A 14,659-nucleotide genomic window follows, 5' to 3' on the forward strand; every position below is an offset into this window, starting at 1 on the left:
TATTATTATTTAACATAATATTTTGTGTTAAATATGGACAAAGCCAGCCATTGGGTTACATTTTTAAATTAAAATTTTTAACCCAATGGCTGGGTTTGTCCATATTTTACTCCGAATTGGGTTAAAACAACCCAACATTTTTTAGAGTACACATACAGCATTTTTTAAAGATTTTAAAAAGTTTCAATACACATTTTTGTTGAGCAGTTTTTTGTTTTTTGTTTATATCGAAAGCAATATACTGTATTAAAATGATTCTGGAAGCAAGCTAATTTTCATATGGAAGCAATGATAATAATTTCTACGACTTTTTTTTTTTTTTTTTTTTTTGTCAATGGATTATCCTTTCCAGGTCTTGGAGCTGCAATCTATGATGGTACCACTACTTTTTATGTGTTTAAGGGATAGTTCACCCATTTTCTCTAAATTGTTTAATTACTACTTTATTTCTAATACGAGTTAAGGAAATTTAATCCAGGCACAAATTGTGCTCTTTTACTGTTGCCTTTCATTCATTCATTCTATTCATTCTACTCATGTACAAACAGAATCATTTACTCGCTGGTCGCTCAAGGGTATTGTCGATGCATTATATAAATGTAAATATGCAAATGGTAGAAAATGAGGGACTTATCATAATTTTGTGGTTTTGAGTTTTATAGTTATAATTAAAGCCAAAGTGTGTAATTTCAAATGGAATGAAAAAAGGTAGCACTACGTTTTACAGTGTCCTCATTACATGTTACATGTAGTTACTGTAGTAGATTCTCTGCCATTGGCTGGCTTATCATATATCCATACCCTCAAACAAAGCTGAATTGTCATTTCAAATGGAATAGCAAAAATACTGACTGGCTTATCATATAACCAAACTCATGCTTTTGTTTGAACTGTTATCAGACTTAAAGTAGATTTCATTGGCTGATCAGATAACCACTCCTCAATACTATGCTATTGGGTGAATTGTTGTCAGGCTGGCTGCAATGTTCATGCAATCAGGACAATGTTTTGACAAGTACTTTTCTGTACCTGTATGTCTTCATAATAAACTGGGATATGAGAAAGTATGTTTACATAAAAAACACACTTCCTCTTTGATTAAAGAACAGCGGAGGCCCGATAGGAGTTTGCCAATAGCCAGGTAAACATTTGTGCGTGTTTTTCTGACATGTGACAAAAGGTCATCATCTCGGCATGAGTCCTACTGTTCTGTTCTCTGCATGAGAAGTTTTTTTCGTGCGCTGCAGCCATCCGCCATCGACCCCCGCCTGAACTCGGCTTCCACAACACGCAAAACCTCTGTTCTTCCCGCCGAACCCTGTGGTGTGTGTAAAACTCGCCTTTCGTATGGCTCATTGGCTCGCAGTTTAGAGGAAATCTGCCCAGACGTGAAAATAACAGAGGCTCATAAATAAAAGCGGAGGTGAACAGAAACAAAGTTTTGTGTAAAAGCGCTGAAGGTTGATTAAGTTATTCTACACATTTAAAGAGTAGTTAAAGTTTCACTCTTGCTGTTTATGCTGAGTGACAATATAGTTACTGTATGTGTCTAAAAGCTGTGGTTCATTTAGGCTATATTGCAGTTACCATAATTAAAGCTGCAGTCCGTAGCTTTTTTTTAGGTTAAAAATGATCCAAAATACATATTTGAGAAAATAACCAGCCAGTGTTCAAAACTCTCTGCTTGCCTTAGCTCGATTCAAAACGGTAAGCTTGTAATAATGATTTTAATTCCAGTGGTACTGGTGGATTTCAGCGGGAGATTCGAGCATGTCATTACATCACATCTGTACACATAAAGAAGGAGTCTCGGCTAGTCGGCTATATTGCATGTCAGGATGCTGGAGGTGGAGATTTATAGCCTTTTCTCACAGCCCTTGATACAATTAGACGTATTATTTTAATGGCGGATCCAGAAATGTTCAAACGACAAGCACCAGTGACAACAGATTAACCCGCTGTAAAATGCAAAAGACTTCGTTCAGACTTTAGAGTGGCTACATAAAAAAAGAGACTGCAACCGGACCTATGTGAAAACAAGGATACATATCGGAAGGACAATACATTTAGCCTCGCAATGGTGGCGTTGTTAACATGAACAAATTGAGAACAAACTATAATTTGCACGGTTTTGCGTTAGAAGAGATTTTTAGATTTAATCAGTGCGATTTACTGCAATGTCAGAACCAGAACAAAAGTGGATGTTACTCACTTGTTCAGATTACATTTTTCAGTGAAAATTCTTATGTTGGTCATTCTTCCAAAAAGAATAATGACAATATCCATACCGGCGCGGTGACTGACAGCTGCTCACTCTCCTCAAACATTGTGTTCATCCACGCATATACTTCAATAATTCCGCAAATAACTGCAATTGCAGATTTCGAACAATTGCAGAAAGTACGTATAAATGTAGGTTTATAGGATTATGGGAAGTGTTTAATAACAGTTATGTAACAAACACCACACCTTTATGAATTCAAAGTAGTCTGTTGTTCAGTAACTATAAATCCCGAAGAGCATTTCTCTCTCTTTCAGGCAGCTGGGTCAGAAACAGCTGTATTCATCCCTGTTTTTTTTTGTATCTCTTTATCTCTGTTTTCTTGTGGGAGAAATTTTCAAAACATGTGGCGTGTTTATTAAATGCATCCTTCCCATAAACACTAATACTGTTTATCTTTTTTTCTCTATGTCTACTTCTATAAATAACCCACAGAACAATATGCTCATTAAATAAGATCGTTTATAAGCTATGAATAATGCATGAATGTGTTATGAACAATAGACAGACTCATGAATAAAGTAGTTTTGGTAATAATTGGCAGCATTTTACGATGTGGTATGTGGGGGAACATTCTCTTCCAGCTCAACACGCTTCACATGACGCTGAATACACTCTCACCTGGGCTCTAGTACTGATTCTGCACACACACACACACACACACACACACAAATTATGTTTTATGTGGACATTGCAGATATATAAGGATTTTTATACTGTACAAACTGCATATTCTAGCCCTTACCCTAAACCTACCCATCACAGATTTAAAATATTGTATGATTTAAAAGCTGTTAACATTTTCTCACAAGGACAAGGTTTTTGGATATTGCCATCTTTGTGAGGATATTTTGTCCCCATAACGTAGGCTTTATCTGAACCAATACAGTGAATTTCCATTTCATGTCAGCTTTAAACACCACATCACATATACTGCACATAAAAAGGGTTTCTGTGTAGTTTGCTCTACATGTGTATTCTCTCTCTCTCTCTGTCTGTCTCCTGAATGTTTGATCTTGTATGTAGCTATTTCTCTCTGGGGTTCTTAGGACAGTGCGTACAGATCAGACACTGTCAGTAGTTAAACTAAAGTGCTAGTTAAACTAGATTATTATAAGTAAAAAATCAAAGAGCTCCAAGAAAAACAAACGGGTGTTTTTGATTCACGGTTGAGGAAGCTTCAGGACTCTTTGTACCGATCTAAAAAAGACTTTCATGTTATTGTGAGGAAGAGTTTCTTGGCTCATAATCTTAAGACGCAGCAGGGTGTAAATTAGGAAAACATTTCTAACATATGTTTGTTCTTTTATGTCATGTTTGATATGCTTGTTCAGATCTGCTGCCCTCTGTGTCAACACTGTTTCCTTTTGTTTTTGTCATTCATTTCCTATTAATATAGACCTTTTTGCAAGATGTAAACAACACTGGTCCAGAAACACTTCCTGTTTCAGTTTGTAACTGTTTTCTGTATTTCACATGTAAAGAAAACATCTTAAAGATGTTTGTTTAACTTTTTGATTCAGTTTTATATGTTCTGTTGGTTGTATTTTATCCCAGATTTTATGTTGTGTGAAAAACTGAAACAGGAAGTGCTTCTGGACCAGTGTTGTTTACATCTTTCAAAATGGTCTATACTATCAGAGCTTGTGAACCTTTGTGGTTCTGCAATTCCCTCAACATGTCGAAAAACAAAAAGTACTTGATATTATACTTGAAAAGGTATTCTATTCGTCACCTTTCACCCACTTTGAGTGCATTTGTGAGCATTTAAAGGGCTAACTGAAACTGTTTCAGGCCTGTTTTTACATGTTCTGCGCTGCTTGCTGTTTCCCCACACGAGTGCACACAATCAATACAAACAGGTCGATTCACCGGCCAAAACTGGACAGTGGCAGTACAGTATGGGGATGTACTAATAGTGTGTTTGGGAATGTCCCTGTATCTGAAGATGGAAACTTCTCTGCTACACAGTGTGCCACATAAACAGAGGAGCCGTTCGATTCAGAAACATTGAAAAATAAAACAAACTGAGCTTGGCAAATCTTCAAATGTAAGTGTTAAAGACAATAGTTAGAAACTAAGACAATAGCTTTTATATTTTTATGTCCGTAAACTACCATTTATAAGATTTTTTTTTGGTTTATGTTTTTGACTGAAGTCTCTTATGTTCAGCAAGACAGCATATATTTGATCAAATACAGTAAACGAGAAGTATTGCGAAATATTAGAATTTAAAAAACTGTTTTCAATTTGAATTCACTTTAAAATGTAATTTATTCCTCTGATGGCAAAGCTGTAGTCTTCAGTGTCACATGATCCTTCAGAAATCATTCTAATATGCCGATTTTAGTGTCGAACAATGTTAAAAAAATGTTGTTGTTTAATATTTGTGTGTTCAATATTCTTTAACGAATAGAAAGTTCAAAAGTACAATGTTTATTTAAAAAGTCTTTACTAACACTTGGTAAATTGAATTAATCTTTGAAGAATAAAGGTATTTGTATTTTTTTAAACTTTTGAACAATCATGGGTTCATTAGTTAATTTTAATTGAATTATAATTTTGGGCCTTATTAAAGAAACGCTTCAGATCGTATGTTCAGTAGAATCATAATTCAGTAGGAAACTTTGTTCTGCCTGTGTTTGATAAATAAAGGCCTTTGTCTTTGGTGTATTTATACAAGGCCTTTGTCTTTGGCTGTATTTATATTAATCTATCAAAATATTCTTAATGTTCTTTTAGCCTCTCTTGTCTTTTGCCATTTTTGGGGCGGAAGCTTTTTCTCTTTTATGAAAATTTGCACGTCAGACTCAATATTGGTGCGTTTGTCATCTCCCAACGAAGATGAATTGAGCAGAATGCTAAAGGCAACAGAGCAGTATTTCAGTCTGCTGCCTGTAGTTTTATGTCTCTCTTTTCTTTCTTCAATCGACTGTTGCTGTGTAACATGATGGCGAGTGCTCAGGGTAATTGTGCGCAGGTCTTTGAGATTACAATCTTGGCAACAAGCCTCTTGTTTGGCTAAGAGTGAAAGGCTGAATAATGTGGACAGGAGAGTCTGGAGTGGAACAAAACACATCATACTCAAAGTGCCTTTGAGAAACAGTGAAGCTTGGGACACCCTGAGGAGAAGGCAATAATTCAACAAACACTGCAGGTGTACAATAACCATGATTGATGCATAGGATTTACTGCACCTTCTAACTAACAGGTGCAAGTTTATTCTTATGGCACGTTTGTTCTGTCTGATAGGATTTTTGTTTTCCGGAAACTGACCTTTGTGGAATTTTAAAACATGGAAAAATGTGTGTGTTCACATCAAAATAAACTTGGAAACAATGGCACACTGTGTTTTCTTTTGGAGCAGAGTCTTATTTATGTCTTTGTAGATCTGAATCCCAGTTGGAATCATTTCCTATGGGATTCAGTTAACTGTGTGAGGAGTTGAAAGTTGAAATTGTTTCTCTAATTTTTTTTTTTTTTTTTTTTGAGTGGGCTAATCCTGTAAAGAAATATTTCACAACAGAATAACCCCATAATTTATTACTTTTGAAACTGAGGTGTTTTTTTAAGTGTACTGTCCCTTTAAGTGCTCCAACATAGATTAAATGAGTTGTGCTGTTGTCGTCATCTTTATTAATATAGCGCTTTATACAGATTTGTTTCAAAGTAGCTTGACAGTGATAGTAATGATTCAATGATGCAAAACAATTCAGTTCTGCTGTAATGCAACTCTAAAAAGATGATAGTAAATGGTCATTATTTAGTTGAAATGAGTTCAGTGTTAGTAATAAATGTGTAAATTTCATCAGTTATGGAATGAGTTTAATTCATCTACGTACTGTATAAAGCAGTTCTGGGAAAAACAGTTGTGCCGATGTAACTGCTGAAGCTTTGAGATTTGCATTATATTGTTGGCCTACATAATCTATTCAATAAGAAATTTAATCTTAATCAAGGTCACTATTCTGAACTTCTGTGGTCTAGAATGTCACATGATTATGTAAACATGAAAGTTTGAGTAAAGGGATTCAGTCATGAGTGTGTTCATGTGTAATCATCTGTTGGTTCAGTGATTCATTTAGAAATGTGCCTCTCCTTGTGCAGTCATATCATCATATTATAGAACGGAAATAAATATGTAGTGGTCAATTATAAAGTAAAAAGAATTGAGTATATTTTGCATGGATGAATGAATGATTATCTCTGTCTTTCTGTGTCTTTTCTCTGTTTAGCCTCGTCTCTAGTGTCTCACAGGTTTGTGACGGTGCGTCGGGGGAGTCCAGCTGCACGCAGTGGTCAGATTCAGCCGGGGGATCAGCTGGAGGCCGTGGAGGGCAGATCAGTGGTCACGCTTCCTCACAGAGACCTCGCACAGATACTGCGCAGAGCTGGCAACAACCTCAGACTCACCATAATACCACGCTCTCACACTAGTAAGCATACTACACACACATAAGGCTTTTCATTTTGCTTGACTGTTTTTTTAACCCTCTGAGAGCTGTACATGCCATCTAGTGGTTACACCATGGCTCTACACTTGTTCGCTATACTGTAACCAGATGGGGATAATTTTCTTCAAAACATTTTTCTGAAGGCCTCGACTCTATATTAAAAAAATACTGCATTAATAATTTAAAAAAAAAAAAAAAAAAAAATATATATATATATATATATATATATATATATATATATTTTTTTTTTTTCCATGGCAAAAATAGACCATAAATATTGCATAAATATTAATAAAATTGTCTCAAAATACTAAATTTAAAAAAATAAATATTATAGAACAAAAATAAATCGCATTAGTTTTTACTGGGATGGAGGAAGCTTCATTTTTAGGTGTCTGGTCACTTCTGACCGGGAAGGCTCAGGACGTGACTCCTAAACGAAGACCATCAGAGGGTTAAATATATACTGTGTGTGTGTTTTTATTTATATATATATATATATATATATATATATATATATAGTATATTTTTTCATACACTACCGTTCAAATGTTTGGGGTTGGTATTTTTTAAAAATGTTTTAAAAGAAATCTTATGCTCACCATCAAAAATACAGGAGAAACAGTAATATTGTGTAGATTTTTTTTACCTTTTAAATGAACTTATTCTATTTTAATAATATATTTTAAAATGTATTTTTTTTTTCCTGTGATGCCAAACCTGAATTTTCAGCATCATTACTCCAGTATTCAGTGTCACATGATCCTTCAGAGATCATTCTAATACGCTGATTTGGTGCTAAAGAAACATTTCAACATTATTAGCAATGTTAAAAAAAAGTTGTGCTGCTTAAAGCGATAGTTCACCCGAATCTACCATTATACACTGTATAATATAATCATTTCATAACACAGTTATATTTAGCAATGATATATCACTTGTATATCTACTAAAAAGTTAAGATACATCTTACCCACAAGACCACATTTTCAAACCCCTTCTTGTGTTTGACGTTAAGCTGAAATTATTATATTATATAGTATATGATGGTAACCAAACCTATGGTGAAATGAAATTACTTTGTCTAAAAAAGTTTTTCTTACTGATCCAAAACTTTTTAATGGTAATGTATATGCATGCTTGTTTGTCTTTATTGTGTATATCTTAAATTTAGTATTTGTTGAAATCTAAGTGCCTTGAGAAACTTGCTGTAAATAGTTAATTATTATTAATAATACTATGTATTATTTAACAATTATTTCAATAATAATTAATTATTATCAATACTTAAGTCAAAATTTTATTTATTTATTTATCAAATAATAAAAATAAAATAATTATTGTGTCATATATATATAATATTCTGAAATCGAGAAAATGTTGATGTTCCATTTGCTAGTTTTTGAGTAATATTTTTCAAGTCGCCACAAGAGGGTGCTGGTGTATAGACCCTAAATATTAAAGTGCGCGTCAAACTGATGAGTGTCTATTTGTCTGTCAGACAATAATCTGCCTGAGTACCCTGACTTTGATGCTGAGAGCCGGTTAAGAAAAGGGCATCGGGCCAAGCAAAAGGTGAGGCTACATACATGCGCTCAGAAATGTGTGATAAATGTATATTTTTATAAATAAATGAGGTCTTACTCTGCACGAATAATAATTAAAGCTGAATTAGCATGCTCTTTAAAATAGTTGGAGAATGTTATCTAAACTTGCTTATGAAAATGTCTCTCGCTCTCTCTCTGTGCAGGATTCCCAATTTTACAGTGTTGATCTTGAGAGGGGCCCAACAGGGTTTGGCTTTAGTTTGCGAGGTGGAAGCGAGTATAACATGGGTCTGTATGTACTTGGTCTGATGGAGGGCGGACCGGCCTCACGCAGTCAGAAAATTCAGGTGTGTGTGCAGTACACTCATAAACTGCCCTTTGATTACAAATCGAGTTAATACAACATTTCTGTCAGGGAAGTTTGAAAGTGTGACTCAAACTCTAAGAGTCATGTTGTTAAGATAATGCTGAGGCATGCTGGGTTTAGGTGCTGTCTTTGAGTCACTGAGGGTTTTGCTGACTCGTGTTGCAGGTGAGTGATCAGCTAGTGGAGATAAATGGAGACAGCACAGCCGGGATGACACACAGCCAGGCCGTGGAGCAGATCCGAAAGGGAGGAGCATGGATTCACCTCGTACTGAAGAAAGGCAACGGATATGTACCGGATTATGGTGAGGGGGGACAAGGGTAGGAAAAGAGGGTTCAAATAATTTATCTTATGATCAGTGTAATGTTCGAAAGATGGCCAATGTATTTTACAAGAGTTCTGCTTCCCTCTTATTGTTAACAGGTTTACATCAGTAGATCAGATTCTTCTATTCAAGACCATGGGTGGGTAAGAGGATATTTGGAGATTGTGTGTTGGAATATTACAACTGTCCATGAAAACTTAGTGGAGAAAAACAAGGTTATAGACATTCAGGGTTTTACCAAAAAAAACATTGAGTATATAAGCCCCAGATGCCCGTCCTCTTGTGCCACCCATGGTCTGGACTGAAGCTTCTTTCCCTTCCTGCACTTTTTTTGCAACTTTGCATTGGATTTTTCCTCATTATTTACTGCTTTTTCTTTCTCTCTTTCGCTACTTTATACTTTTGCTCTCTTTCTCTTTCTTGAACTCTCCTCCAGTGGAGCTTTCCAGCTTATCTCTTTGTATGACTAACTCCAAGCAGGGCGAGCCTTGCTTCTATGTCATCGGGCGGACAGAAAACATGCGGTTGGTAACCGTTCCTGTTGGTTGTCGTTTTGTCTTTCTCTATGTTCATCATCTCGCAGTTCTCATATTGCATTCTACATTTCACTAGAGGTGTCATGTTATTAAATATCATGTATATAATATCATTATATATTTAACTGTGTGTTTGTGATGTATGTTCAAAAGCGTGGGGCCAATAAGATTTTTTAAATGTTTTTGAAGAAGTCTTTTTCGCTTACCAAGGCTCCATTTATTGTATACACTAAACATAGTAATATGGTGAAATATTATGACAATTTTACAATAAGTTTTTTATTTTGATATATTTTAAAATGAATTTTATTTATTAAGATTTTTCTGGAATAATAGTTAATAATTATTTACTATCACGTTTGATAAATTGAATGCTTTCTTGCTGAACAAGAGTAATAATTATTTATTTATTTTAAACTTACTGACCCTAAACTTATATAATGAGTTTATAATAAAAAGTTATAATACAAATTATTATTATTGGAAGTTTATTCAAAATTTATTCCAAATTCACTGCAAATTTGGAGTGAATATATAACTCCAAGTCTATCACTCAATATATCTCAACTAAATTTGCTGGGGGTTTTTTTTCAATTTGATTAAGGCTACGTCCACATTAATCCGGATACATTTGAAAACAGCGTTTTTGTTAAAAAAAAGGCTCTCCATCCACACTAGCGTTTTCCGACGTTTCAGTGTGGATGAGAAACTTCTAAATTCACCATACTGCGCATGTGTGAAAACTCACCGAGATGAAACAGATGGAAAAATATATAATAAAGTTATCGCGTAATTCTAGTAAATGTGAGTACATTTTCTGTCATCTTTGCAGTACTGTGATATGAAGAGTGTGCAAAGTAACATTTTAGCAACAATGTAAAAGTGAATAGCACATAACAGGCACCGGTAAACATGAATATCTATTGGTACAACATGGATCACATGACTAAACTTACGTCATCGTTTTCAAATACCTCCGGCGAAAACAGCGTTTTCAAATTTATCCGCTTTGGAGAGCGTTTTCCAAAAGATACGTTTTAGTGTGGACGGAAGGCCAAACGGAGAGAAAAATATTAGTGTGGACATGGCCTAAGCATTACTCTTTTGTGGTAACTGCTTTTCCATTAAATTGTATCCTTAAATAAAAAAAGATTGCATTGCAAAGATTTCCAAGGTCTTCCATACTCTATATTGATTTGGCATACCCATAAAGAATAACCATACAATAATAATAACTTTTTTTAACAATCAATTTTTCCAAATGCTAATTGCTGATGCTGTGTTTCACTGCCATAATGTAGTTTATTCAAGCATTCAGAAAGACAGAAAACCATTTCTCACCCGCCAACTCCATCACATCCCTTTGCTCAAGTTAAAATTGCAGGCAGTAACCCCTTACTGATCTCAGAACAGTCATTGGTGCATCACATGGTTGCGTTCTCTTTCATCCACCCACTCCTCCATCATCGAACCCTTATCCGACACCTCCTTTTGTAGTTTTACATGAAGATGGGCTGATTAGTGTTTTATCATTCAACTCTTTCTCCTTCTCTCTCAGACCGTGAATCTGGAGTTGCTTCCCCCTCCTCCCTCTTCTCCAAGGAGCCGCTTGTGGCAGCAGTTGATCGCTCTCCTCCGAGGAGCAGCAGACGGGTGGATGACAGCGGATGTGAGAGGAGAGAGAGGAGGGGGGAGGGACGGAGGGAATCAGAGGGAAGGAGCAGAGAAAGAGGAGCCGTGGAGGGCAAGCGGAGCCGGGCGGAGGATGTTAGCGCGGCCGGAAGAAGGAGAGAGCAACAGATGCGTTCGAGGAGTTTGCCTGGCACGTTGAGGGGTCGAGAGGGGCCGCAGAGAAAAGAGGAGGAGGAGGAGGAGGGCACACGGGGGGAAAGGAAGGGAGAGGGGGAACAACGACGGGGAAGGCAGAAAAGCAAGAGCATGGGGGAGAGAAGACAAAAAGTGAAGGATGTTAGTTCAGAGAGAGAGAACGGCCTCCCTGAGAGGGAGAAAGGGAGTGTCAGAAGAGAAAAGAGGGATAACAACGGAACTAGCACAACAGAGGTCACACCACACGCACCTTTCTCCTTCCTCAAGCCTTTGGACAATGACGATGATGGGTCAGGTGCAGAATCGGCTCACAGCATCTCTGAAGTCAGCATCGCATTCTCCGCTCAGTGGCCTCTACAAGCCCCTGGATCTTCGACAACACCTCCGGGACCCTGGCTAGTCCCCAGCCCTCACAAACTCTCTCAGGTTTTAGAGAGGAAAAGGCTGAGCCAGAATAAGGGAGGACTGTGGTCCTAATGCTAATTCCCTTAAAAGGATAGTTCACCTAAAAACTCGCCCTCATGTTGTTCCAATCCCGTACGATTTTCTTTCTTCGAGGAGAAATTTAGAAGAGTTGTACTGGTTGCTCTTTTCCACATGAATGAATTGGGGAAAAAAAACATGCAAAACCACCAAAAAATTGTCCATACAACTTGTGTACTATATTCCAAGTCTACTGAAGTCATAGGCTCTGTCCCAAGAGGAACCCTAAAGCCCCGTTCACACCAAGGGTGAAAAATCTAACGATAACTATAGACCATATGTGCCAGAGAAACAAGCGCGCAGCCATCTTTAGAATTTTGTCTTTGAACTTCCGTTATTGTGGTAGTTCTGTGTTTTTCTATGGCATCGCTGTCGAAGAGTAATTATTTGGTGAAGTGGATTTACTTATTGTAGAGTTACCTATTGTAATGTTTGACGCGGATGTCTTAACAATAGAAATGGACAGCACTGAAAAGGGGCGGGGCTACATGTCTATAAAGTTTTAATAATCATTCTTCTAATTCGATGAGAATAGTGGAGTTCGCACCACAACTACAACGATTCTGACACGGGAACAATACCATCGGAATCAGTCTCACAACGATTAAAAACATTGGCAGCCAATCATAATCCATTGTGCTTTAAAGCTACACTGTGTGATTTTTACCCCCATCTAGCAGTTAAAAGGTATATGATCATCCAGTGAATATTAGTTTCTGTTCCTCGCGATTCCGATTTCGCTTTAACTCCTACGGTGGCCAATGTAGTCCAAGATTAACATGGCTTCCAGTTCGACCTCGTCCATGAGTGTTAACTCAAACGTAAACGCGAAAGGCGAAGCTTGAATTAACGGGTATGTCCCTCTTTGGCTAATGTACTTTCAAGATGGAGGGGCAACATGGCGACCGACATTAGAACCCCTTACCCGTATCTATTTTCAATGGCATATTATACACTCACGAGAATACTTTATTATTTGAAGTAAATATACATTAATGAGCACATATTTTTGAAAGAATTAAGTGTTTTTAGCTAAGAATAAACTAAAAGAGTTACACAGTGTAGCTTTAAAGTGCCTGACAGGCGACTTAACGGCAATGTGTGCTTATAATAATCAATGTTATCGTCAGTTGTTGCGGATGCCAATATAGTATAGTTATCGTTCTTGGTGTGAGCGGGCCAAGAGCCTTTGCAGTTTTTCTTAAGTCCACACTTTTGTGACGTGATGCCGGTTCGATTGTCGGATAAGAGACTGCTGTGGAGTTGGTACAGCCAAATGTAGTTTTCGTGAATCGAATCGACTGATTCGTTAAAAAAAAAATCTGCCTCAAAAGAACAATTTATTGATAAATCAGACATTGCTACTTTTCACACAAAGACAGTTGAGGCAGATTTCAGTGAATAGAGATGCAGGCAAAATCCAGTAATTTCAATATGAATCCCCATGATCAGGAATTCTGCGCGAGGGCGAAAGATTCCCCCTCACAGATTTCATATTTGGTTCAGTTGGTCATGAAGACTCATCAAGTAACTTCTGTGTGAGCAATGCTTCATACATTGCTACACTATCTTTTTTGCCTGTGAAATTTCGCTAATGTGACCACACCTTTAAAACTGAGATTTTGGTTGTTTTTCACACAAATATATTACATATCATATTGACTTTTAATATATTAACATAATATAGTGCTCAAGTCGTATGAACCACTTTTGTGATACTTTCATGGTGCTTCTGCATCCTTTTTAGCTGGTCTTCAAAATTGCTGCTCATGGAAGAAATAGTCATACCTGTTTGAAACAACATGAGTGTTAGTAAATGCTGACAGATTTTTACTTGTTTGGTGGCAGGGGGGTAAACTATCCCTTTAAATCTCTTCTCTTTTCTCTCTCTCTCTCACATACAGCCTCTCCAGCTCTGTCTCTATTATGTGGTTTTCACCACCACCATCATATCAGTTCTTCTTCCGTCTCAAATCCATATCTATATGGTCCTGTGTGTGTTGTATTTGGTATCATCCAGATACCCAGAGGTCTCCCACCCAGGCCGATCAAGACTTGATTTTATTGCCATCTAGTGGCCACGGAGAGATAATGAGCAAATGCTGCCATTACGTTGTGGCTAGCATGACCGTAACTGCAAGGTCAGTTAGTATGCATCTATGATTCATGGTGTCCTTCATAGCATGTCTTTTTCATATCATTTGACATTTTTATTTAGCATATTTTCCATTTATTTTCATAAAAATACAACAAAAATTCTATTATATAAAAAAAGAAGATTTATTTAAAACATGGTTGCTCAGTCATGCCCCTGAAGAGCTACACTTCTGAAAGTAATCTAGATTGAAAAAAAGCTCTTCAGGACCAGGACTAGCACCCTCAATTTAAGAGATTTTATTAGCTGCTTGCTGTTTGTGACTGGACTATAACCCCTCTCCTGCTGTGTGCGCAGTGGTCTTGCTGTTGAAAGAGGGGGGGGGAAGGAAGATAACAGAACTAAAGTTTTATTATAAGGCCAGTGAGCCGTATCAAACCTCTCCAGGTGCCTTCTGCTTCTTTAGCCAGTGTTTACCAAAAAAAGAAACAAATACAAGTAAAAGAACAAGACGTAGCATAGTAGAAAGTGTGCAACACAATACTGTTCTGCCTCTTTAACATCTATATCTTTGCAAGACTTGGTTCACGAGTTGGGGAAAATGTTCTGCACACGCTCTGCGAAACTTCAGCTAAGTGAGTCAAAGTGAAAGAGAGCCATTACAAGTGCCTCATGCGATATTCCTTTATACGAGACATAGAATTCCCTCGAGCTCATAATCAGGACCCAATTTATTTTTTTTTC

The 14,659-nt window shown here is 36.9% G+C and overlaps 1 protein-coding gene across 3 annotated transcripts in view; it reads left to right on the plus strand.

Annotated features, from left to right (window-relative positions):
• Nucleotides 1-13,172, plus strand: part of magixa (MAGI family member, X-linked a) — a 44,005-nt gene extending 30,833 nt beyond the window's left edge. Inside the window, exons 13-18 of one of the 3 annotated variants that reach the window (XM_039658160.2) lie at nt 6,517-6,717; nt 8,237-8,310; nt 8,486-8,629; nt 8,815-8,953; nt 9,073-9,113; nt 11,069-11,158. In XM_039658160.2, the coding sequence (XP_039514094.1) occupies nt 6,517-6,717; nt 8,237-8,310; nt 8,486-8,629; nt 8,815-8,953; nt 9,073-9,086 (572 nt within the window). In that variant the 3' untranslated portion in view covers nt 9,087-9,113; nt 11,069-11,158. Of the gene's footprint in view, nt 1-6,516; nt 6,718-8,236; nt 8,311-8,485; nt 8,630-8,814; nt 8,954-9,072; nt 9,114-9,410; nt 9,499-11,068 lie in introns of all 3 variants that reach the window. The other 2 variants (XM_039658159.2, XM_039658157.2) reach the window with 2 other exon arrangements.
• Nucleotides 13,173-14,659: the final 1,487 nt, after the last annotated feature.

Source organism: Pimephales promelas, chromosome 14 (genome assembly GCF_988280905.1).
Source record: "Pimephales promelas chromosome 14, fPimPro1.hap1.1, whole genome shotgun sequence".
NCBI classification, from domain to species: Eukaryota; Metazoa; Chordata; class Actinopteri; order Cypriniformes; family Leuciscidae; genus Pimephales; species Pimephales promelas.